At 47.4% G+C, this 24,460-nt stretch overlaps 2 protein-coding genes across 2 annotated transcripts in view; one reads left to right on the forward strand and one right to left on the reverse strand.

Annotated features, from left to right (window-relative positions):
• The window catches only part of IGHMBP2 (immunoglobulin mu DNA binding protein 2), a 129,345-nt gene extending 105,932 nt beyond the window's left edge, over window positions 1–23,413 (reverse strand). Inside the window, exons 1-4 of the mRNA XM_090032338.1 lie at window positions 23,290–23,413; window positions 16,716–16,885; window positions 14,995–15,187; window positions 12,295–12,392 (exon numbers count right to left, since the gene is read on the reverse strand). Of these exons, the coding sequence (XP_089888464.1) occupies window positions 12,295–12,392; window positions 14,995–15,187; window positions 16,716–16,885; window positions 23,290–23,366 (538 nt within the window). The 5' untranslated portion in view covers window positions 23,367–23,413. The remainder of the gene's footprint in view (window positions 1–12,294; window positions 12,393–14,994; window positions 15,188–16,715; window positions 16,886–23,289) is intronic.
• MRPL21 (mitochondrial ribosomal protein L21) overlaps window positions 23,411–24,460 on the forward strand; it is a 31,882-nt gene continuing 30,832 nt past the window's right edge. Inside the window, exon 1 of the mRNA XM_090032339.1 lies at window positions 23,411–23,552. Within this exon, the coding sequence (XP_089888465.1) occupies window positions 23,498–23,552 (55 nt within the window). The 5' untranslated portion in view covers window positions 23,411–23,497. The remainder of the gene's footprint in view (window positions 23,553–24,460) is intronic.

Genomic DNA, 24,460 nt, shown 5'->3' on the forward strand with positions numbered 1-24,460 from the left:
GGAAGAGCTACAAGCTGCTCTCAAAAGAGAGAGAAGCAGCAGTAAGGCTGTACCCTGAGGTGAAGTGAAGCTCAAGCTGCAGATGGCTTGTCCATCTGGCAATGAGATGACCAGCCAGATTTCTCTGAACTAAGGCGGCTATGGAGCAGTTCCATGGAGATTTTCCTGCTCTATGTTGAGTGTGAAAACCCAGTGAATGGGAGGACCTCTCTAATTCTCCCAAAGAACAAAGGGCAAAATGGATGCAGAGCAGAGGGTGTTAGTCTGTGACCATCTACAACAGACATTGTTCATCCCTCATTTGAGACTGGCACTTTTGTTGGTTCTTCAAATGATCAGACTGTGTTAAAAAAAAGGCTCCCTGCTGAGAAAATCCAGTCAACCAGCTCTTAGTTGACACCCCTCTCCCCTGGAGTAACCAAGTGCTGCTTTCTAATTCACCCCTTTCTTTGCCAATGCCACCCATACCCCAACTGATCATCATCCACCCATGCTCTGCTTGAACCACAGGCCAGAAAACGAATCAGTTACTCTTTAGAAAGTAAATTCTCTTCCCTTCTGCAGTTTCTTTTTGCTTGTCTTATTTCTCTTCCCTATTTGTCACGAAGGCTGTCAGTGAAGGCCCGCTGAAGAGACAAATACAGCTGAGCCTATCTGCTTCAGTATGCTCACAGACTGATCTTTGCCATCAGCCTTCTCATGGATCTGCTCAGATGATTTTCAGGATTCCCAGGGGCACTGACTGGCCTGAAATCAAACTGGGCAGCACGAGCTGGCACTGAGTCACACAGGCTTAGATTTTCCTTCCACTTACTCCCACCACCTGGAGTCCAAAGGGAAAGAGGAGGGAGTGTGCAGTGCATATTTATAATGCCTGCACTTGTGGGAGTGTCTTGAGGGGGAGCTAGGTTCCTATTCCTGCTGCAGCCTTGACTTAGAGAAGCCAAGACCCTTCCCAGCAATAGAGTCCAATTCAGTAGTGGAATGAGGGGTGGGAAACCAGAGCACCAGCCCCGGCTACCCATGTAGAGGGGGCACAAGAATGGCAGCTGCTGCCGCTGCTGCAATCGTCCAACCCCTGCCAGCACCCTTGCTAGCCAAGGCACAGGTCCTGCTAGTAATATCTTTGGTATGATTTAATGGGACAAGTTTGTAGACAAGTTATGCTTTAAGCTCATGGAGTAGGAGGGCATTCTTCCTGCCACTAGCTGCTGAGATGCCTTTAACTTCTAAAGGCGAAGCTATGAAACACACCAGTGAAGCAGCTACAGATAAGCTCAGACCTTATTAAAGACAATACAAGCAGGCTCCCCACTACAAGAAAGTGGTCAGATTTCAGGGTCTAGAGGCCACTCAAACCAAGCCCACTGGGAGACATTCATAGCTGTAGCAACATCAAGAAGACCCACACACACCAATCAACATCAGAATGGATCCCATTCAGCATCTCTAGGATAACCTGGCAGCACCTAGACAACTTAATATAAAATATAAAGCCAGTCAGGGGAAGTTTAACCTTGAAACAAGGTGCTTTCCATTTTATTTTTAAGTAGCAGTTACGCAGAACACACATGAGGAAGGGTGGTATTATTACAGGGGTGGGCAATTATTTCAGCTGGAGAGCCACTTAATGAGTTTGAGGGACCTGTCAAGGGCCATGTCCATCTTTCTTTTCCCTGTCGCTCTCTCTCTTTTCTTCTCTGTCTCTCTGATCTCCCTCTCCAACTTTCCGATCTCGCTCTCTTCTCTCTCTCCGTCACCTTCCCACTCCTTCCAGAACCCATCAGAGCTGTAGTTCACCACAGTGGATGGGTAGCACTGACAGCTGTGGATGCTGCTGGTAGGTTCAGGAGCTAGGATGCAGAACTTGCCAGCAACATCCACAGCTGACGCTGCCACCCTCCTGGTGTCATGAAAGCTCCTGCCTGCAGCTCCAACCCAGAGCCTGCTGGCAGCGTCAACTGTGGACCCAGAAAGGAGCTGCTGCCATGCCTGGTGGGCAGCAGAATCAGCTGTGGGCACAGCCAGCAGGTTCCAGAGCCCCGATGCAGAACCTACTGCCCATGTCACAGCTGACACTGCCACCTGCACCACACAGCAGTAGCTCCTGCCTGGGTCCATAGCTGATGCCATTGGCAGGTTCTGAACTGGGGCCCTGGACGGGAGCTTCCACTGCGCTGGAAGAGCGACAGCTCCTGAACCTACCAGCAGCACCCACAGCTGATGCCCCATGCTGAAGCAGTTCTGGCCAGCACAATGCGGTGGCTGGAGATGCTAGCTGCCCAGGGCCAGATCCAATTAGTTGGCGGCCACCTACCTGTGGGCCAGATCGAATCTGCTGGAAGGCCAGATCCAGCCCGCAAGCCATATTTTGTTCACCCCTGGATTAGCTGACAGAGACACGGCCTTCTGTTTCAATTTGCATGTCCTAGTTCTCCCTGAGTGTTTTGTTTCCTCTGCAGTCTTTCATGACCCTTCTGCAGCCACTATAGCTTAGCAGAGGATTGACTACACCAAGACTGTATGAATAAGGCAATGGAAAGAGACATGGAATTATGGTGATTAAGTGCAATAAAGTCCAGGTGTATATGGAGAATTACCAGGGGACAGAGCTTCAGGGGAAGTTCTGCTGTAAATCTCTGGAGGTTCTGCAATAAGCTGCCTGATGGCTTGGCTCTTACTGTGAATCATTGCTGCCATTTTAAATAATGTACTTTTACAGCAATAAAACTGAATTGGAACTTAAGCAGCACCTTTCATGCTCAAGATACCAGAAAACAACGAACTGTGGGTAGCACAGTACCTGAATAAGCAAATGCAGCAGCTGATGTGTATAGTGGCTCTCACAGCCTGAGTTGTAATTTTTTTTGTGGCCAGCCACAAACAAGACAGAAGCCAGGACAGTGGGGACTATAAGAGATGGTCAATATATTGTGCTTTCCTCTAGCACATAACTGCAAAGCAAGGTCTATGCTATGGACTTCTTTTCAAGGAAAGTTAGTGTGATACAAAGCAATTCCAGGATGAGAGGCTCCTCTGGGTGATACAAATAGTGCAATACTGACCTCTGGTGGATTACAAGAACTTTATATATTTTATATATGCCCCTGGCCTACATGCTAAAGCAGTGATGCTCAACTTCCCCAGCCCAATGGGCTGAATGAGTTGTATTGGGCTGGTCTACAGGATGGATCCCATGCACAGGGTCAGACCACGGCCTGACTCAGTGTGGAGCTGGCAAGTGGGGTGAGTCCACAAGCCCAATCTGGCACGCTGGTAAGACCCAATGCACCAGATCCGGCCACAGTGCAACTCAATGCATCAACTCAACCCTGCACACTGGCCAAACCCTGGCGTCACCCCATGTGGTGACCCGACCCCCTGTATCATGTCTGGAGTGACATGGAGTCTGGCCATGGAGCCATTCTGTGCTGGTGTAATCTGGTGCCTGGGCTATGTCATATAGACTGGGGGGCACCCCAAAGGTCCTGAAATTTGGTGACAGGGAAATGGTAGTAATATTAACTGCTGAAGCTCTGAGAGCAATTAACACTGCAACTATTCCCCTGTTGCAAAATTTCCAGACCTGTGGGAAGCCCCATGGGCTGGATGACATGGCTCTGGCCCACAGGGCAGAGGTTGATCAGCAGGATGCTAAAACATCCCATAGTCACATCAGCAACAGTAAACCTACACAGTAATGCCTTCAAACATCTACCTCTCAAGCCCAAGGCAGCAGCTGTTTAATAGCACAAATAAAGCTTGGGATTTATGAGGTTAGTTTTGTAAAATCCAAATTTGGACCACGGTTCCACAAGAGAGATCACAGCAGTTGTGACTACACTGGTTTTTAAAAGATGGATACCCAAGAAGGGCATGAAGGGACGTGAGACCTGGCTTCCTATTTGGTTTAACAACATCAGGGCATCATCAAGTTCAGCTTGCCATGCAGAGAATCCAGTCTGCCAAAACTTTCTTGAAACAGCAGGGTTGGGGGCTTCAGGAGACTGCTGCCAAGGGAGGGTTTTATTCTTTCCAGCAGTCCTATATGATGTGGGCATATGCTGATTAGGAAGTCACATTCCCTTTGAAGACTGTATGGGCTGTTGTATTGGCAGCCTGGTTGAACAAGCTTGTGTTTCTGTTATTTACTCTTGGTTGTGTTTTCAAGTGGGTTTTTTTGGATGCCCTGGGCTCAGATAGGTGGTACTTCAAGTGCATTTAAATAAAATAAAATTATTTTAGTGCATTTAAATAAAATAAAATTATTAAGTAGCACTCAGCAGGAAGGCAAGTGAACAACACTGTCACCATTTGAAACAGTGAGTTGATTTTCAGAGGGAGAATGTGATTAATCTCCCAATTTATAGGCAGCCACAAGATCACCTCTCAGCCTTCTCTTGCGAAGGCTGAAGAGATCTAGGTCCCTCAGTCTCTCCTCATGAGGCCTTGCCTGCAGGCCTCTGACCATATGAGTACCCTCCTCTGAACCCTCTCAAGATTCTCTGCATCCCTCTTGAAGTGCGGCGCCCAAAACTGGACGCAGTACTCCAACCACGGCCTGACCAGTGCCGCACAGAGGGGAAGCACCGCCTCCCTGAATTATTCATCGGGGAGGGCAGCAGGGAATAGGAGATGCTCTATTTACTAGGGCACCCCCTGGAGTAACTAGGAACAATGGCCACAAATTGACAGAGAGCAGATTTAGGTTGGACATTAGAAAGAACTTCTTCATAGTAAGGGTTGCCAGAATCTGGAATGGGCTCCCAAGGGAGGTGGTACTCTCTTCTACCTTGGACGATCTTCAACAGTAGACTGGACAAGCACCTAGCTGGGGTTGTTTGACTCAGCACTCTTTCCTGCCTGGGGCAGGGGGTCAGACTCGATGACCTACTGAGGTCCCTTCAGACCCTAACATCTATGAATCTATGAATCTACAGCTTGCCTAGCACACAAGGGACAAGAGAAGGGCTACTGGGCTGCTGAAAGTGCTGTGAGTCACCTCAAGAGTCACAATGTCAGAACTCTGTTGCACATGACCTCCTCCCAGTCTGGTGTCCCCTCACCCCTCCAATACCATGCCAGAGAATGCAAGCATCTGAAGAACCAGGAATATAGTTTCCATCAGCATCTGACTGCTCCTCAGAGCTCTGCCTTCTCACCAGCTCTGGCTACTTAGCTTTTGAGCCCTGACAGTCACAGCCAGAGCACCTCCCAAGCACCTAATATTAATGATAGTTAAAGGATTCTATATAGCAACTCAGGTGATGCAGGCCTGTTGCATGCAAAGCTCTTGGGAGAGGAAAACTGGCAGAGGGAGAAAAACTTCAAAATAAAAGCTAACCAGTACCTGGCTTGAGTAGCTGGAGTCATGGTGTGAAACATCCCGGCACCCAGGGTTCATAAACTGGGATTCATTCCTCCACTTAGAGTGAGGGACTTTCCAGTGACATTGAGCAGGGAGTGAATGGCAGCCAGAAACTACAAGACGGATGGGATTTCGTTAACCTACCATTGTTATTAGAGTTAGGTGTTTAGTGGCTATTTCCATGGTGGGATGCCAACCCCTGTTAACTGCATTAAGACCATGTTTTGATTCACTCAGATGGGTGCATTGTCCAATCCAATTGGCTGGGAAATGGATTAACCAGGCTTAGCTTGTGTAATACATGCAGCCACTGATACAGATCCGTAAAGCTGCAGAATCTAGCAGTCTGCAACTGGCTCTCTCTCGAGACAACAGAAGGGGTTGGGATCACACTGGGAATTAATCACAGTACAAGTCATTAAAAAAAAAAAAGAGAGACAAACAGTTAAAACCTACCGACTAGCTCATGTAGCACTAAGAATCGTCAAGGTGTTACAACTCTATGGGCTTATGCCCTTGCATAACTTTCAGAGAAACCCTGCCTGGCTGATCTTTCCTCCAGGCTCCATGGCTGTATGCCAGCAGCCAGCTTGGTGCAGAAGTCTGGTGTGTCACTGATGATGCACTTGCAGCAATAAGAAGCTTCCATTCTCTCTTTGACACTGTCCCTCAGTGCTGCCTGTAAACTCCACTATTTCACAGTTGCATTAAGATGCTGCAAACTTGGTACCTTCAGGGTATTCTAGCAATTCTTGGCATTCTGCCACCACTTCCAGCTCATTCCCAAAACACTGTGCCATGTTATCATCTTGGTTACTGTGATCTCCTACGCTTTAACCTCCTCACATCTCAATTCTTCCTCATTCCCTCTACACAAGTGTCTATGATCAAAACCCATCCTATGCTCCTGACCAGGGGTACCTTCTTCTTGATTTCCTTCCAGTCTTCCTCCTTGCCAGTAAATACAAGCTATTTCTCTCTCAAGCAACCCCAACTAGTTCCTCCTTTCCCAAACACCTTGCACACCTGATGCCCCACCTGAGCTTCTCACACATGCTCCTCATTGCTCTTGACCTACACCAAATTTTATTACATGAAGCATCTTCAGTGACTCTGATAATCATGCCTTCTGATTCAGAAGAGGCCATCTTGATCCTTATAGGAGATGCCATGCAACATAAAAACCAAGAGGAATGGGAAACAATGAGGCATTTCTCCAGTCTCATGCATCAGGTTGCAAAGGGTAGACTTACTGCATAAGTAAGTTATACATATAACAATAGATTTTATACATATGTACATTACATAACATCTATCATTATGCATATAATTTACTTTTACACTAAGCCTTCCCTTTATATTATTTTTTTATATATATATATATATATATATATATTTTAAATGGTTCACATAGTTGCAAAATTTCCTCCATATGCAGAAAAATATGTCCCCATCTCCTAACCAAAGGATCCTCAGGGGAACACAGTAGTGTAACTAGGACTGGGCAAGTGTTAAATCAGGCCTGGGTACCATCTTAGGATGACGCAAAAGGTCTTTTGGAGGTGCCATCTTAGGCAGGTGCAGCTGCCATCCAGGGTGCAAAATTTGCTAGTTATGCCTCTGGGAGAAAAAATAGGGATTGATGACCTAATGCTCACAGAAGATAAACCAAGAATCTCCTCAGCATTTGCATTTAACGTGCAAAGCCCCGACCCTTCCTCCTGGTTTGAGAAAGAATTTTCTGAGAACAAGTCTCCATGCTGGCCTTTGCCTTCTGCTTTCTCTTTGGGCCAGATCCAAAGCCCATTAAAATCAACACAAGTAGTTCCGCTAACTTCAAGGAACTTGAGATAGGGCCCCTTGAGCACAGCAACATCCACATCAGTGGAGGATTTGGCTTGCACACAGTTGTTCGTTTCTGCCTCACTGCCTCCCATCATGCTCCTTCCCTCCTCCAAGCTGGTTTTGAGATGGCACATTGTCAAATTCAGCCTCATCAGCGTGTCATTTCCATTATCAGCTCTGCTCCGTACTCTTTCCCCTCCTCTGTAAAAGATGTTATCTAGTCTCCTCTCAATGATATTGACAAACTGCACTGGGGGAAAACTGTTGGTTTCCATGCTTAGTCAAGAAACACTGAAGAGGCTGCATTTGGCAGTGATCTCAGAGTGCTGCTCAGAAAGTAAATCGAGAGACTGACTGAAACAGAAAAGAGCAGCTCTGTTGGAAGTGACTACACACCCTGGATGCATGCACTACTCTACAGTGAGTGAGTGCATGGTGCTCTTCTGACTGGTCCTGGAGCAGTGGCCCAACCAACAGAACCTCCCCCACCATGCCCTTTCCACTTACACCTTTGGGCACAGGAAGAATCCCCTGCCATGTCCACTGTCCAGGCCACTCCTGCCCTGCTCCAGCCACAACTGAGGGAAGCAGAATTGCAGAAAGCTGGGCTTGGCTGAGGACAGTGGCAGCAGCACAAAGGTTCCCCCCCCCGCCATACTAGCAGCCAGAGAACACCTGGAAGGACCAGCAGGGAGGAGGAACCCACCTGCTGCTGCTGACACTGTCCCCAGCTAAAACTGGCTCTTCTCTCCAACTCCACCAGGGCTGCACAGAGCAGCTCTGGAGCTTCCTGCCCCTGGGTCTGCCAGGAGCAGAGGCTCAGTGGTGGGGAGGTGTCAATAAGCATGGAAGGGAATCACAGATTCATAGAAAATTAGGGTTGGAAGGGACCTCAGGAGGTCATCTAGTCCAAACCCCTGCTCAAGGCAGGACCATCCCCAACTAGGTCATCCCAGCCAAACTTTGCCCAGGCAGGTCTTAAAAACCTCCAAGGATAGGGAGTCTACAACCTCTCTCGATAACCTGTTCCAGTGTTTTACTAATCTCCTAGTAAGAAAATGCTTCCTAATCTCTAACCTAAGATTCCCTAGATGCAACCTGAGACCATTGCTCCTTGTTCTGTCACCTGCCACCACTGAGAACAGTCTCACTGCATCCTCTTTCAACCCCACTTCAGGTAGTTGAAGGCTGCTATCAAATCCACTTTCAGTCTTCTCTAAACTAAAAAAACCAAAAAAACAGTTCCCTCAGCCTCTCCTCAGAAGTCACATGCTCCACTCCCCAAACCATCTTCATTACCCTCCACTGGACTCTCTCCAATTTGTCCACATCCTTTTGGTAGGGGGCTTAAAACTGAACACAGTACTCCAGCTGTGGCCTCACCAGTGCTGAATAGAGGAAAATAATCACTTCCCTTGACCTGCTGGCAGCACTTCTACCAGTGCAGCACAGTATGCCATTAGCCTTCTTGGCAACAAGGGCACACTGTTAACTTATATTTAGCTTATTGTCCACTGTGACATCCAGATCCTTTTCTGCAGAGCTGCTGCTTAGCCAGTCAGGCCTCAGCCTCTACTGGTGCATGGGATTGTTCTGTCCTAAATGGAGGACTTGGCATTTGTCCTTGTTGAACCTCATGAGATTTCTTTTGGTCCAATCCTCCAATTTATCTCCGTCACTCTGAATCCTAGCTCTACCCTCCAGTGTATCAGCTACTCCCTCCAGCTTGGTGTTATCTGCAAACTTTCAGAGGGTGCTCTCTATGCTATCTTCTAGGTTGCTGATGAAGATATTGAACTTAACCAGCCCCAAGACCAACCCCTGGGACACTCCACTTGATAACGGCTGTCAACTAGACTTCAAGACATTGATTACTACTCTGAGCCCAATTCTCCAGCCAGTTTTCTATCCACCTGACAGTCCATTCATCCAGCCCATATTTCCTCAGCTTGCCTATGAGAATGTTGTGGAAGACCTACCAAAAGCCTTGCAAAAATCCAGGTATAACACATCCACTGGTCTTCCTGTATCTACAGAGCCAGTCATCTCAACATAGAAGGCAATTAAATTGGTCAGGCATGACTTGCCCTTGGTGAATCCATGCTGACTGTTCCTAATCACCTTCTTCTCCTCCAAATTGTTAGAAATGGATTCCTTGAGGACCTGCTTCATGATTTTTCCAGGGACTGAGGCAAGGTTGACCAGTCTGTAGTTCCCTGGATCCTCCTTCTTTCCTTTCTTAAAGATGGGAACTATATTTGCTTTTTTCCAGTGATCCGGGACCTCTTCCAGTTGCCACAAGTTTTCAAAGATAATGGCCAGCGGCTCTTCAATCACATCCTCTAATTCCCTCAGCACCCTCAGGTGCACCATGTCTGGTCCCATAGACTTATATCTGTCCAGCTTTTCTAAATAGTCCCTAACCTGTTCTTTCACCACGGTTGGCTGCTCACCTCCTCCCCAAACTGTGCTCTCAGGTGCAGTAGTCTGGGAGCTGACCTTGCCTGTGAAGACTGAGGTGAAAAAGGCATTGAGCACTTCAGCCTTTTCTGCATCCTCTATCACTAGGTTGTCTCCCTGATTCACCAAAGAACCCATACTTTCCCTGATCTTCCTCTCGTTACTGACATACTTGTAAAAACCCTTCTTGTTACCCTTCATGTCCCTTGCTAACTTCAAGTCCAATTGTGTTCTGGCTTTCTTGACTTCATCCCTGCATGCTTGAGCAATACTCTTATACTCCTTCCTAGTTGTTTGTCCAAGTTTCCACTTCTTATACGCTTCCTTATAAGAAGAAAGCAGGTGCTGAGAGGGGTGGATTCTTACCTGCTTCAGGGACTTAAAGTCCACAGCTGCTGCTCCCACAGTGTAGGAAAGGGAGGTGCAACCACACCACTGCACCCCACTCTGGATCCACCCCTGGGCTTACATGAGAAGGAGGCTAACCCAGCATGGTATTGCGCACCATCGAATGCTTTGTGTCAACAGGAGTGGAGAGTGCACAGCACCTTGTAGGCTACATATAAAGGTCAGGTCATACTTATTCAGGTCCAGAACAGTGCTACATCTCCCTCCTTAAAAATGAACCACATATTAAGGAAATGCAAACAGACAATATGCTTTCCCCTGTGACCAAGGTTTGGAGTTCTAGGGTGATAGGCTGCAGCTAACATACTACAACTCCTGTCTAATGCAGCTGAATTTACATATTAATCAACCTACTCAATGCCTTGAAGAGACAAAAATTTCCATGGTCACTATTGCACATCTGTGCAATTGGGAAAGAATGATTTTTTTTAAAAAATTAGATAAGGTGGATTTGCAGAAAATGCAAAGTTAGAGTTGTTTAAAAAAAGAGAATTAAATTTTAATGAACTTATTTAATATAAATTTATGGCATCTGTTAGAGTCCCTGGATACCCAAATGGCTAGAAGGCAGCAACTGGAGAATGATTCATGGTAAGCAGAGTGCAGAGAATTATAGATGCATGGCTCACATTCATGTTAATTCTTCATTCCCAGCGTATTACACTGAAAAACTATGCCAAGCCTTACTGAAGAAGTATAAGAGTGTCTCTGTGGGGAAAAAGGGAAACTTTACCAGGTGTGAAATGCCCATGGACAAAGGAGTCAGGTGACCAGGATGATAGAAAATACAGCTGCCATGGCAGGCAGAGAACAGGAGGAGGCTGCAGCCGACAGGAGAACAGTCTATAGGACTTTGTTCAGCCTACAGAAGCAAGGGAGATCGGAGAAGCACACTTCCATCAGTTGATGTGCTATCAGTTGGTTAATACTCAATGGCTTGAGAATGGTGGGCTAGAACACTAATTTGGGACTCAAGAGATGCAGGTTCTGTTCCCAACCCAGCCACAGACTTCTCACGTGGCCCTGGGTAACTTACTTAACCTCCCCATACCGCCATTCCCCATCTGCAAAATACAGATAATACTACATCCCTATCATTTTAAGTATTACTGACTGTGAAGCATTCATATATTACAATGATAAGGGCCATTAAGTAGATGGACAGATTTGGTTTCTTAGTCATTTCTCGAAAGCAGTAAGCTCTGTAATTTCATTCCTCATCTTCCAAAGATCAGAGCTGAAGGTTATTCAATGTTTTGAAAGCAGTTTTGAGCAGCTACAGATAAAATCAAGTTATTAGGGATTTATTTTTTTTTAAGTGTTCAATGATGGAAATATAAAGCAACACACTGTATCTCTGACTTGACTGGACACAATCAGAAAAATTGAAAAATGCACACAGGAGCAATCCCAGGCTGTTTCAAAGCTGAATAGCTCTGAGTTCACTCAATTCCCATGCCGGCTGAGTTAATGGATTTTCAATACAGCTGCAGCCCTGGAAGTCTCTGACCTCCAGAGTTTACAGGGGGGAAAAATGGTAAAGTAAAACAAATCTGCCTCAAGTAAATTACCTTTCGGACTGCTGACCCATGTACAAACACATTTCACCAGAAAAGCATTCAGAGGTGCTGCAAATCTTGCTCAGTTTATATAAGTTGCCATGAAGATTAGCATCTCAGTATATAACAGACCAGCTCTTCAGCCTAGCTCCAAAGGGCAACAGCTCTTTACAGCAGCTGAGAGGCTAAGCCAGTAACCATAAATCAATACAAAATTTGGATGTGCAGTATTGCTAGCTATAGTTTCACAACCCATCAGAGAAATAACTCAAGACGCAATACCAATATCTAGCCCAGGTTGGCAGTAACAAACAGACTTCCCACAACCCTTTTGGAATCCTGCACGGAGCGAGTCAGAGTGTCCATCCAGTCCCTAGCACCCGTCTCACAAAACACATGGTCAGAATTAGCATGCACTCATAAAGCAGATAAGGACTCAATGACCCTGGATGCTGAGATTCCATGTCAGCCCTAGACATGGAGCCAGCAGGGCAGGAAAAGACTCAGTGGTAGGGCACCATGGGAAAATCAGTGTGTTATTACTGCTCATGCTGCTAGCAACCCTTGGCTTCCCAAACCATCAGCCCATCTCGTAATAGTTCCACCACTATTGCCTTTCACTTTCAGAATGAGAAGCAAAATGGAAATTCTTACTTGTTTCACTGGGTGGACTTGGATCAGAGGAAAAGAAGAGGACATCAATAAGATTGAATGCTGGACCAGAGTGATACTGGCTTAACGTATTTAAAGCTCTGCCAAAGAAAAGAATACAAAGGTTATGAATTTAATGGAATGTATCCAGAAACCCTGATGAGCAACAACAACATGCTCACCCTGCAGAAATTTCTTAGTATCTGTGCTGAGACCCAATACAAATTGAGACTTTTCCAGGGGCCCTAGGATGGTCGCTAGCAATCAGATGCACACTAGGGATGTAAATATTGTTTTAAATCACATTTGTTTTAACCTCCTCTAATTATATCAGTTAAAGGATTGACCAATAACACAGCAGCTCTGACATAGCAGCCCACTCCAGGCTTCAGGGGCCCTTTGACTGGTTGGGGAGGGGAAGGCAAGCTCAGCCAGACAAAGCAGCCCAGGTGAAGCCCTGTGCTGGGAGGGAGGGAGCACCTGTGAGAGCAGCTAATTGATCAATCTGATGAGTCCTTGGGCTACGCCCTGTCTTCCTCTTAGACTCTGGGTACTAGCTCCCCTCGCCCCCACCTTGCCTTCTGATTGAGGCACTCCACAGCTTCCCTTCCATGCCAGACTGCACTGGCCCCAAGCTAAAGCATAACCAGTAAGATAACCAGTTATTGCTGCATTTATCGGTTAAACGATCGATTAATCATTTAACCTCTCATATCCCTAGGTACACAACCTGGTTTTCAAGGTGAGAGCTATCCTTTTGGACCTTTCTAAAATTGTGCTGTACTGCACTATTTTCCAGGGAGGGGAAAATTGACAGCACATTAGCTCCCAGGCCTGACACATGGATGAACATCACATTCCAGAACAAATGGTTTTCAACCTTGATAGATGCAGAACACCCCTCAGAAAGCACCAGCTCTTGGCCTCTTCTTATTTCATGACAATGGAAAAATGCGCTCTAAGGAGAATAACTCGCAACATGCAGCTTGCCAACCTGAAATCTGCCTTTATACAACAAAGACAATCCAGCAGAGAAATAGACTGCATCTTTGAAAGCAACATCCAAACACCCCACAGCAACCTTCCACAATATAAAAAGAAACCCCGCTATGACCAATCACCTCAGGTGGTCACCTACCACCCTATGCTTGAACCAATAAGAAGAATCAGTGAACAATACAGCCTATACTTAATAAAGATCAGACTTTAAGAGAAATATTCCCAGCTCATCATCAGAAGCAAACTTCCTACTGTTCAAGACATCAAATGGAACACTTCCCTTAACAATAACCTGGTCAGCACATCACCACTGCTACAGCAATCAACACCCCAACACCATACCCGCTAGAATCCATGAATCCTACACTTGCTTATCCAAAAATGCTTCTCTCTCATCTAGTGCACCAAATGCCTTGAAGGAAATTATGTGGGTGAAATCAGATTAAAACTACCTACCAGCCTGAATGATCACAGGAACAAGATTAAAGATAGATACATAAACACGTGTAGAAGAACACTTTCTGCAGAACAACCACTCACTTCATGTCCTCGCTATCCTCATGCTTAAGGGAAATTACAAAACACCTTCAACATACAAGGCTGGAAACAAAAATTCATAAGCTGTCTAGATATTAATAACCAAAGGGTGACCACTGATACTGAGTTCATGGCACACTACAATCTACCTGCCTCCGTGAAATTTTTCTCTACGCTATAGGTGTTAACAACCTCCTTCCCTTTTGAAAGGTCTTGATCTTCCACCAATTACATTATCCTTCCTCCTCCGGCTTGCTTGTAGGCCTGCCTCTGGGAATTTTTACATTCCCCAAGTTCACAGTTGCGCAAACTGCTATCAATCTTTCTCTGTGACTGCTTTTCCCTCAGACTGTATTTGAAAGATTATCTAAGTCTACCCCAACAATACAGTTGGTCCAATAAAATATACCACCCACAGAAAATCTTTGTATTTCACCTATTCTCTGGACCATCATGGATAAAATATCACCCTAGCACAACTAAAAAACAGTAGAGCAATTCTGCTATTGCAAAGAACTCAGAAAGACCACAACAGATTTCTGATACTGTGAATTCCTATCTGAAGTCTCTGGGTTAATCTCATGAATCACAAGTAGGTGTTTCCATACATAACACCACCAATATTACACAGCCCCCTGCTGTACACTGGTTGAGAATCACTGTTCTACAAACATGATTGTGCTGCAAGTAGGTGTCAAAGCACTTGGGCTCCCTAAAAAGATACCTCACAAGATACAACCCACTTATTTTGTGTGATGTTATCCACAGATACTATGTTAGATAATGTTTTAAACAGGAAAAGAATATAACCACAGAGTTAAATGACAATGAAAAGTAAAAAATTAAAAGATACAGCAGGAGGAGGCAAGAGTGGGTTCTCAGAGGAGCTCTCAAGCCACAGTGAAGAGACAATGAGATGGAGACATGCTGGGAGGCAGTTCCTAGTGGCAGGACCTATAGAAAAGCCTAGTCTGATCTACAGAAGCAAGATTTTATAAAAGGACTAAGAGGAGTGTGGTAGGAAAAGAAAAGATTTGTGGGGTAAAAATGTGGCAGGTTCCTGAAGGGTTTCCTAAAAACAGAACAGTTTTAAACTTGATCCTCAACTGAGTGGGGAGCCATTAGAGTTATTACAGGTAACTGTAGGCTACGTGTTGAAGCCCTTACTTTTTCAGCCTCTTGTAGGTGACATCATTGGCCAGTTTTAGCAGGCGATAAGAACTCTCCCGGTCCAAGCTTAACAGGCCATCCTGAGATTCCTCAAAGGCAATGGTAACCAACTTGGGGGTTACGTGGGTCACAATTCCAGTTGAGAGCAGATCACCCTGATCAGTGGGCTCATAAAGACCCACAATGTCACCTGGAAGAATGAAACAGAGGAGACAACAAAACTCAGCATTTGACTAGGGAAAAGCCAACGAAGACAGAGCCCAGTAAGAAGCCCTTCTGAGCCATCCACAGACCATTCCCTCAGCAAGTATAAAGTGACATATTCCACTGAAGTCAGCAGACCCGTATTAATTCATATCTACAGAGGACATTTATAATTAGAGGTGCAGCGATATATCAGTTGCCTATCAGATCAGCACCAATAAAAGGGAAATGACATTGGTTATTGGCTTCTTTTGGCCGTTGTAGCCAATAATGTAAACCGATAATTATGCTTTCTGGCCAGGGCCCTGGACACCTGGGTTCCCTCTCCCCCATGGGGCCAGGGGCCCTGGATGACTGGATTCCCTCAGGAAATGGCAGGTTTTCCCTTGCAGGCAGGCAGCATTCTAGCCTGCAAGCTGTCCTGCTTGGGGTTGCCAGGAGCAGGACGCAGGGGACCCACGTGCATGCAAGTGGCTACACACATGCATGTGGCCAAGAATATAGCCAGACAGTGAGGTCAAGAAAATCTATATTGGTGCACCCCTATTTATAATTTGTGTCAAACCCTTAAAGAAAGGATGTATCCTCCTCTTAGATGACAGAGATCAATGGATCAGTTATACACCCCTTCCCTTTCCTTTGCTTTGCACCTCCTAAAACATCAATTTGTTTAGGGATACAGCCTAAAAGTATTCAGACACCAGTAATCCCCACACTCAATGCATTAAACTTCAGCTCGTGCCAGCTTTTCTGCCACAGATGGGCAATGAAGTGCTCTTACAGAGACAGCACTTGGGGAGATGAGGTTTCAAGGGGCTTTTTGAAAGCTCTCACTTCCCTGAACTTCAGACAATCCATTTCAGATGCTCTTTTCTCTACAATACGCGAGAGGACATGACATTGTGCTCTTTCCAAGAGACTGCTCAGATGTACGTCAGCTATTTGGGCTGAGAAACAAACAAGAGTGACCCAATTTCAAATGGATTAGGAGCTCAGAGCAGCCCAGTTTTTGTATTACCTTCAAGATGGGTCTCTGCTGATCACACTATTGGGCTTAATTATGAAATGGTGGTTTCATGAAGATCTGCAAATTCAACATACTATTAAAGGCCAGGTCATATTCCACCTATTAGCCATGTAAATGGTGCTTAAGAGAAATCTTATTCTACCCTTAAGAGCAATCTTATTCTACCTCCATCAAGTTTCTAAAAAAATCAATATTTCATCATCTTAGTCTTGCAACTAAGCAACAAAAAGCAATGAGAAGGAGAAAGGAACTATCTATTTTTTACATAAACTGTTTTCCAAAGAGCTGGGCAGGATGGAATAAGATCACACTTAGGTGCCTAAGTCCACTTAGATGCCTAACAGGTGGAACAGAATATGGCTACCAGCGTTTTTTCACTGTATTTCCCTCCATTGCTTAGTTTTTTAAAAACATAATAAAGGATATTATAAAATACATTATTAACTTTCCCCTCAATTCCCTTTTTATCAACACAAATGTTACATACCAGGCCCAAAGCTGTTATAGGGCAACTCCACATCTGACTCATACTTTCTCGGCTGAAAAGTTACAAGCAGTCGTCCATACAACCCAGTTCTTTGACTGGCCACTTGCAGTTTCAGCAAGCAGACCCCCCTGCGCTGAAGTTCTTTCAAGGAGATGTTTTCTCGCCACGTCCTGGAAAACAAAAACAGACACCCCAGTCATTGGCAAGGGAGCAGCTCTTCTAAATTTCAAATACTGAAAAAGGGGGCTGGGAGAAGGGAAGATGATGGTGATAAAGACACCAGAAAAGAAATACAGCAAAACTCCTGTTTAAACACTGTTTGTAAACCAGCCCTTGGAATCAGCCTGTTTGGGAGTTGAGGCTATAGGACTAATAGGAAGCTATTTTTAGAAAACCCACTGCAGTAATCTGCATTTGGGATTGTCCAGACCAAGGACTTTAAGTATAGCCCTGAGAAGAAAGACTTGTGTAAGGTACATCGCTCCTGAAGGCAAAGAGCCTGAAAAGACACCTCCTTAAGGTACAAGACATGCACAGTGGGGTAGCATGGACTTGTCTATACATGAACATGCACCTCTTTAATGATAGCATAGTTAAGACATGTCAATACCCCTAGGCTGTCAAAAGAAAGGTGCTTTTAGTGGTGGGCATGCCCATCTTCGCCCAGTTCCTCGGGCTTGGAGTATTGCCAAAGCGATCGGTGGGTCAAACTCACCAATCAGAGACCACCGGGGGAGGAGCCTTGGTAGTCCACCCCGCCCCTACATCGGGGTGAGGCAAGGAGCAAACCTAACTGAAGACTGTGCTCTACTACTCCCCCCTTTTCCCCCTCCCAATTAGCCAGTTTTCAACCTTGGGGCAGAGCCCCAAAAGGGTATATAAGGAGTTGCGTGTACAGCATGCAGGGGAGACAACGTGGAACGGAGAAGAAAGAAGAAGTCGGGGTTGAGGAAGAGCTGGGGAAGAGGTACCCAGGGGGCACTTCCAGTTGCCCAGAAGAGCCTGAAGACTCCACCGTTGGATGGGAGCGGCAGGCGGCCACATCCCCAACCCCTCGCTGCAAAAGCATGGCGAGCCGGTACAGGCATTGTTGTACAGAGGGTCCAAGGGACTGGGACCCTGGGAACCACTCAAGACAGCTTGGGTCTCCAACTCCAGCAAGGCTGGATAGTGCCGGTGTTGCTGCACAGAGTGTCTGAGAGAAAGAGGGACCTTAGGAGCTGCTTGAGGTGGCTCAGGTCTCCAACCCCAGCACAAGGTCAGCACTGGAGCACACGCCACTGCACGGTGAGTCATTGTTGGGTCGAGGGCCCTTGAAGGGGGCAGGGGGTGGTTTGGGCCCCATTCCCCACTGTCAGACGTGAGGGCCCGTGGGCAGTGCAGGCTTGAACTGGAGCCCCGGCCCTCGACATGCACAAGGTGGCCCAGGCCTGTAACATGCTGAGAAGGCTGAGCTGTCTGGGCGTGCGAACAAGCCATGCACCCCACGCAGGGACTGAGGCAGTGCACCTACTGCAGGAGCAGCTTGTCTAGCTGGGGACAAAACACCGGGAACCCTTGCTGGACCCCTACTCACCAGGAAGCATGAGATCTTGGGCAAAGGGGTTTCCCACTAGGGAGGGACACAGTGGAAGGGGTTAGGCTAGAGAGACAGACTCCTCTAGAGAAGTGGGTATTTGGGGTTACCATGCCTTATATTTTGGAGTGTTTATTAATTGCTTGTTGTGTTTTCTGTTCTGGAGAGTTTATTAACTGTTTACTGTGCTTTATATTTTGGGGGTGCTTACCTATCAATTGCTGGGACATGAGGCTTCATGGGTGAAGTTTCTCTTGTGTATCTTGGGGACTGCTATACTTACCTGTTCTGTTATTTGTTGACTTGCTGTATTATATGTAAATATTTATCTTTATCACCCATCCAGTTTATTCTATCCCCTCCCCTTTTATTCTGCATCTGAATAAACCATGTATATAGTTAAAATATTGTGTCCTGGTCTTCCTCTATAGAGACACTGGAGAAGGGGAAGGTCCAAGCAACCTGCAGTTTCCAGCTCCAGCATGTACACCCTGCTGACCATTCCCTTCTACTGGAAACCAGGGTACACACTCTGGTACACCCAGGGTTAAACTATTTTAATAAAATGTATGCCTGTGTATGCCTGTGAGGGATGGAAACAAGCTAAACTAGCACAAGGTACCTTGATATAAAAGTAACTGCCTACAGACTGAAGGTACCTCCTATGCTTGCACATTATAGAGGGAAATTCTCCTTGTGGAACATTGCCTGAGCTGCTCAGGTATAGATGAGCCCCCAGACTGTCATCTTTTTGGGGGGTAGAGACTGACCTTCATTTGTGTGTCTATACAGCATGCACTGTAGTGCATAAAAAGGGAGCGGGAGGAAGAAGGAGAGTGTTTCCAATGGTATAATTAACTCCCATAATGGCAGACGCCAAGGTAGAGGTACTATAAAAAGACATGCAGAGAGCAATAAATCTCACCCAGTGTAGGCAGCAGAGGGGTACGGTGATAGAGTGATCCCTACATGACAGAGACTAGAAACATATGCTGCCCTTGTCACATCAGAAAATGTTTAATGGCAGCACAAAACACAAGCAAACAGTCGTTCTTGCCTCTTACATGCCCCAAATGCCCAAAAATGTGAGTGTGATGGTTCCTTTTAATAGTTTGTGCAGCTTTATCAGAGTGCATGTATATTCAGATATGCTGTGATCCCTGCAGCCCAGGGCTGCCCACAGTCTCCTGCTGCTCTGAAGAGGCATTTCTGCGGCACACACTTCATGCTGCAGAACAAGAGAATCACATGGGGTTTTCTGTTCCATGCTTGCAGACATGCACCCCAAGTCAGGACCAGGGCCAGGGACCTAGGGTTGTTGTCCTGCAGGATTGGGCCCCTGAAGTCCCAGGTGTGACAGTGGCCCAATCCTGCACAACTGTCCCAAGCAACATTCATACCTGACAATCAGTTGGATCATCTGTGCCAGGCCACATCCCAGCACAGCTCATACTGTGATAAATTGACATCTGTTTGTAGCCAGGATTAACAGACACCAAGCTTACATCAAGTCCAGAAATACGCACAAGCCTCCAATAGCACACTTCAACCTCCCTGGCCATTCTCTGAAACCATGAAAGCTGACATGGAAATACTCCTAGATAATCACAGAACTCAGGGTAGACACACACCTTAGAGGCTAACTGAATCATAGATGCATACACTCAGGATAGCTTTTAAAAACAAAAAAACTGAGTGGAATGTGAGATTGTGTAACAAAAAGTCACCTGTAGTATTTTTACACATGCAAGCACTGCAGCGCTGCAATGCTTGCAGTTGTATTAGTGGCAAAATGCCCGTTAGTGCTGAGAACATGGCAGCAGCGCACTTTTGAACTAAAACAACTTGGAGATGCATTAGTTCAAAAACATACCGCTGCCATTTTCTGTGTGGTAACGCACATTTTGCTGCTCATACACCTGCACGTGGTACAGGGCAGTTCGCCTCAGCTCACTCTGAATCAAGTCTGCTCTGAAGCAGTGGATCTCCGGTGCGTCATGGGAAAAAAATGGTATGTGTATAAATGCCTTTAATCAAGTAGCCTAAAAACGGACTATGGATTCTTATCCCATTATCTGAATTAACATCCCTGGCCCTGTGGATTTACTCCTGCGTCATTCACTCCAAAACCTTTGCCTCTCTCAGCACTGCCCTTTCTCTCCCCTTTTCTGTTTGTTGTAGTCAGTGAGCAGAGGGAGGCAGCTGGCCGTGTCAGGCCCTTGTCACAAGGGACAGTTTGCACATGCTTTACCTAAGATCATAGTCAGCATTACCGTACCGTATTAAAAGTCAAACCATCAGATTCTGAGCAGTTGCACAGTAATGCTGACTACAGTTGAGATGCCAGTGCGGTGAGGGGCTGGGACCAACAATCAGCTGAAGGTCAGTCCCAGCCGCTGCACCACACTAGAGTCTTGAACTCATATTATCTCTACGGAGCAATTCCACCATAGCTGAACAACTTAACAATAATGATAGGAAAGCAGGGCTGGAAGGAACCTCACAAGGTCATTTAATCCAGCCCCCTGCTCAAGGCAGGATCTTCCTTGATTAAACCATCCCAGCCAAGTGTCTTTCTAACCTGCTCTTGAAAACTCCCAGCAATGGAGATTCCACCATTTCTCTAGGCAGCCTGTTCCAGTTCTTGACCACCCAAGTCAGAAAGTTCCTCCTTATCTCCAAACTCTGCTGAAGCTTGAGGCTGTTGCTCCTAGTCCTGTCCCTATGGTCAAAAAGAACAGGCCATCTCCATCCTCACCCTGCAGGTATTTGAAGACCGTAATCAAACTCGCCTTGGCCTGCTCTTCCTCTGACTAAATAACTCCAAAGTCTTCCGGCCTTCCCTTATAGGTCTTGCCTCCCAGGCCCCTGATCATTTGTATGTCCAGGCTGTAAGGCTCTCTTCTGCCTTCACCAGAACCTCCTCCTGAGCACTTCTGCCTGCACCTTCTCTTTTATACACTCCCTATCCATGGCCCTACCAAGCCCTGGGACCTCCTGGTTGACCTCCTGGCCCTGGCCAACCCAGCCACCTACCACAGCAGGAAGCAAGCTCTGGCCAGGAGTGGGGGGGACCCTGCGAGCATGGGACTGCCTTCCTCTCACTCCTCTGCTCACATCTCCAGGCAGTTTCACTGGGCGGTATCCACAGGCTCCTTCATCTCCTTCAGGGGGCCATGGACACTGGCCATCGTGCTCTGCTCAGTCTCCTGCCAACCCTCATTTCGAACCCCTGACCTCTCTCTCCCATGTTAGGAGACCTCACTCCCAACCCTGTTTCCTTTCTTACTTGACCCTAAATTTATCTGATGCATCCCCAGGGGACTCTTCTTATTAACGGAGGCTTACAGCTCTGCTCAGCCCCCCATCCTAAGAGACGCCAACATCTTAAGGGATAGCCAGCACGGGTTTGTTGCGGGTAGGTCTTGCTTGACCAATTTCATTTCCTTTATGACCAGGTGACCTATCACCTGAACAAGGGAGAAGAGATTGATGTCATATAAAGCCTTTGATCTGGTATCCCACGATCACCTCTTGGCAAAACTGGCCAACTGTGACCTTGGGTCCACCACAATCCGCTGGCTGGGAAATTGGCTCCGTGGTCGGACCCAGAGGGTAGCAACTGATAGAAGTCAATTGTCATGGTGCCCTGTGACCAGTGGGGTCCCTCAAGGCTCTGCCCTTGGACCCATCCTGTTCAACATCTTCATTAATGATGTGGACATTGGAGTCAGGAGTGGACTGGCCAAGTTCGTCAATGACACCAAACTTTGGGGCAAAGCATCCACACCTGAAGACAGGTGGGTGATCCAGGCTGACCTGGACAGGCTCAGCAAATGGGCGGATGAGAACCTGATGGTGTTTAACACTGAAAAATGCAAGGTTCTCCACCTTGGGAGGAAAAACCTGCAGCATCCTTATAGGCTTGGCAGCGCTACGCTGGCTAGCACTAGGGAAGAGAGAGACTTGGGGGGTCATCATTGACCACAAGATGAACATGAGCCTGCAATGCGATGCTGTGGCTACTAAAGCGACCAAAACGCTGGCTTGTATCTATAGATGCTTCTCAAGCAAATCCCAGAACGTCATTCTCCCCTTGTACTCGGCCTTGGTGAGGCCGCAGCTGGAGTACTGCATCCAGTTTTGGGCTCCTCAATTCAAGAAGGATGTGGAGAAGTTTGAGAGAGTCCAGAGAAGAGTCACACGCATGATCAGAGGTCAAGAAAACAGACCTTAAAACAACAGGCTGAGAGCCATGGGGCTCTTTAGCCTGGAAAAGCGCAGGCTCGGGGTGATCTGATGGCCACCTATAAGTTTATCAGGGGTGACCACCAGGATCTGGGGGAACATTTGTTCACCAGAGCGCCCCAAGGGATGACGAGGTCCAACGGTCACAAACTCCTGCAAGATCGTTTCAGGCTGGACATAAGGAAGAATTTCTTTACTGTCCAAGCCCCCAAGGTCTGGAACAGTCTGCCAGCGGAGGTGGTTCAAGCACCTACATTGAACACCCTCAAGAGCAAATTGGATGCTTATCTTGCTGGGATCCTATGACCCCAGCTGACTTCCTGCCCTTTGGGCAAGGGGCTGGACTCCATGATCTTCTGAGGTCCCTTCCAGCCCTAATCTATGAAATCCCTTTGGCACATTGTGTAGGCGGGATCCTTTGTGCTTTGTACTGGGCTATTTCCAGAGGGGGGAGGTGCCCTCAGGGTGGAGGGGGCCTGAGCTAGCTGCGTCACATAGGCGCCCCCGGGACGGGGGAGAGGGAACCCCAGAACTGACTTCGTCACAAAGGCGCCCCAAGGCGGGCAACCCTCGGGCTGACTACGTCATAAAGACACCCCGAATGGGGCAGGGGGTAGGGGGAACCCCCAGGCTAACTGCGTCAAAAAGGCGCCCCGTGACGCCGTCAGCCTATCAGCCGCGCCCATGCCTCCCCCTCGCCCGCGCTGGTGGCTGCGGAGACGAGGATCCGCTGCGCTGCCCCGCCCGTACCTGGCCTCGCCGATCTCGGCCTCCCGCTCCTCCTGCAGGAGCTGCAGCTGCCGCACAGCGAAGCCCCGCACCGGCATCGCAAGCTCCCGCCTCCTCCTCGGCCCCCGGGCCCGCGGGGCCTCGTTTCCCGCCGGGCCCAGTCCGTTGCTGCTCCCTTCCCCCCGTTACAGCGCGACTTCCGGTTCTGCTAGTTCCGGTTGCAGCGGCTATGGCGGTGGTGGCCTGTTGGCGACTGCTGGGCCCGGTGCGGCTGCGCGCGACAGGTGAGGCCCGGCCGGATCCCCCGCTCGGGGCAGGGGGTGGGTCTCGGCTTGTAAATGGAAAGGGTGGGGGACCTTTGTTGGCAGCAAGACAGGCCGCTCCGTTTGAGTGGCAAGTACCTGGAATGAGCCCATTTTGGGGTGTGTTTGCTCAGCACTTCACATGCCCTCGGAGGGAGGTTGGGTTTGGACCTCTGTACAGTCTTGGAGTGAAAGGGCGCATCTGAAGAGCCTAGAGAGGTGTCACCCAGGAATCTTCCCTGTCGAATGGGAGGATGAAGTTGGCGCTACGAGTGTTGAGTCGGCGATCCTTAAGCACCAGCATTGCTTGGCTGGACACTGCATGCGAGTGCCCAACTCCTGGCTGCCAAAACCAGCTCTGTACTCGCAGCTTAATTGTGTCTTCAGATCTCAAGGTGGGCAAAAGAAATGCTACAAGGATGCATTGAAGGCAGATTCCAAGGAAGAGGGTGATGACCTCAAGAGCTGGGAGAAGTTGGCTCATAACTGCCTTAATGGTACCTCAACCTCAAGCAAGCATCAGCCTGTTTTGAAGTAAAGTTGTCTTGCCCTTGAAACAGAAGAGAGCAGAGGAAGGAAGAGGAGAGGTATCCCAGGCTGCAGCCTGTGGAGAGACCTGCAACTTCTGTGAACAGGCCTGTTGCTCAAGGATTGGACTCAAGCCACCTTAAGATCCACCAATGAGCCATGGTAGAGATCATCCTCAAACCAAGCAATTGTCGCTGCTGAAAATAAAAGGCTTTTTTCCCTGGGAAATCAGTCCTCCCTTTTTAGCCCGGACCTTCCAAATGTCAAATGATACCATCATATTCCTGAGTCTGCAGTTGCAACTCCCATACCTTGACGTTAAATTTACTCTGTCCTGGCTAGCCAGAATGAAACTAACAATG

This window comes from Crocodylus siamensis, chromosome 2 (genome assembly GCF_052110815.1).
Source record: "Crocodylus siamensis isolate JL-2025a chromosome 2, ASM5211081v1, whole genome shotgun sequence".
Taxonomy (NCBI): domain Eukaryota; kingdom Metazoa; phylum Chordata; order Crocodylia; family Crocodylidae; genus Crocodylus; species Crocodylus siamensis.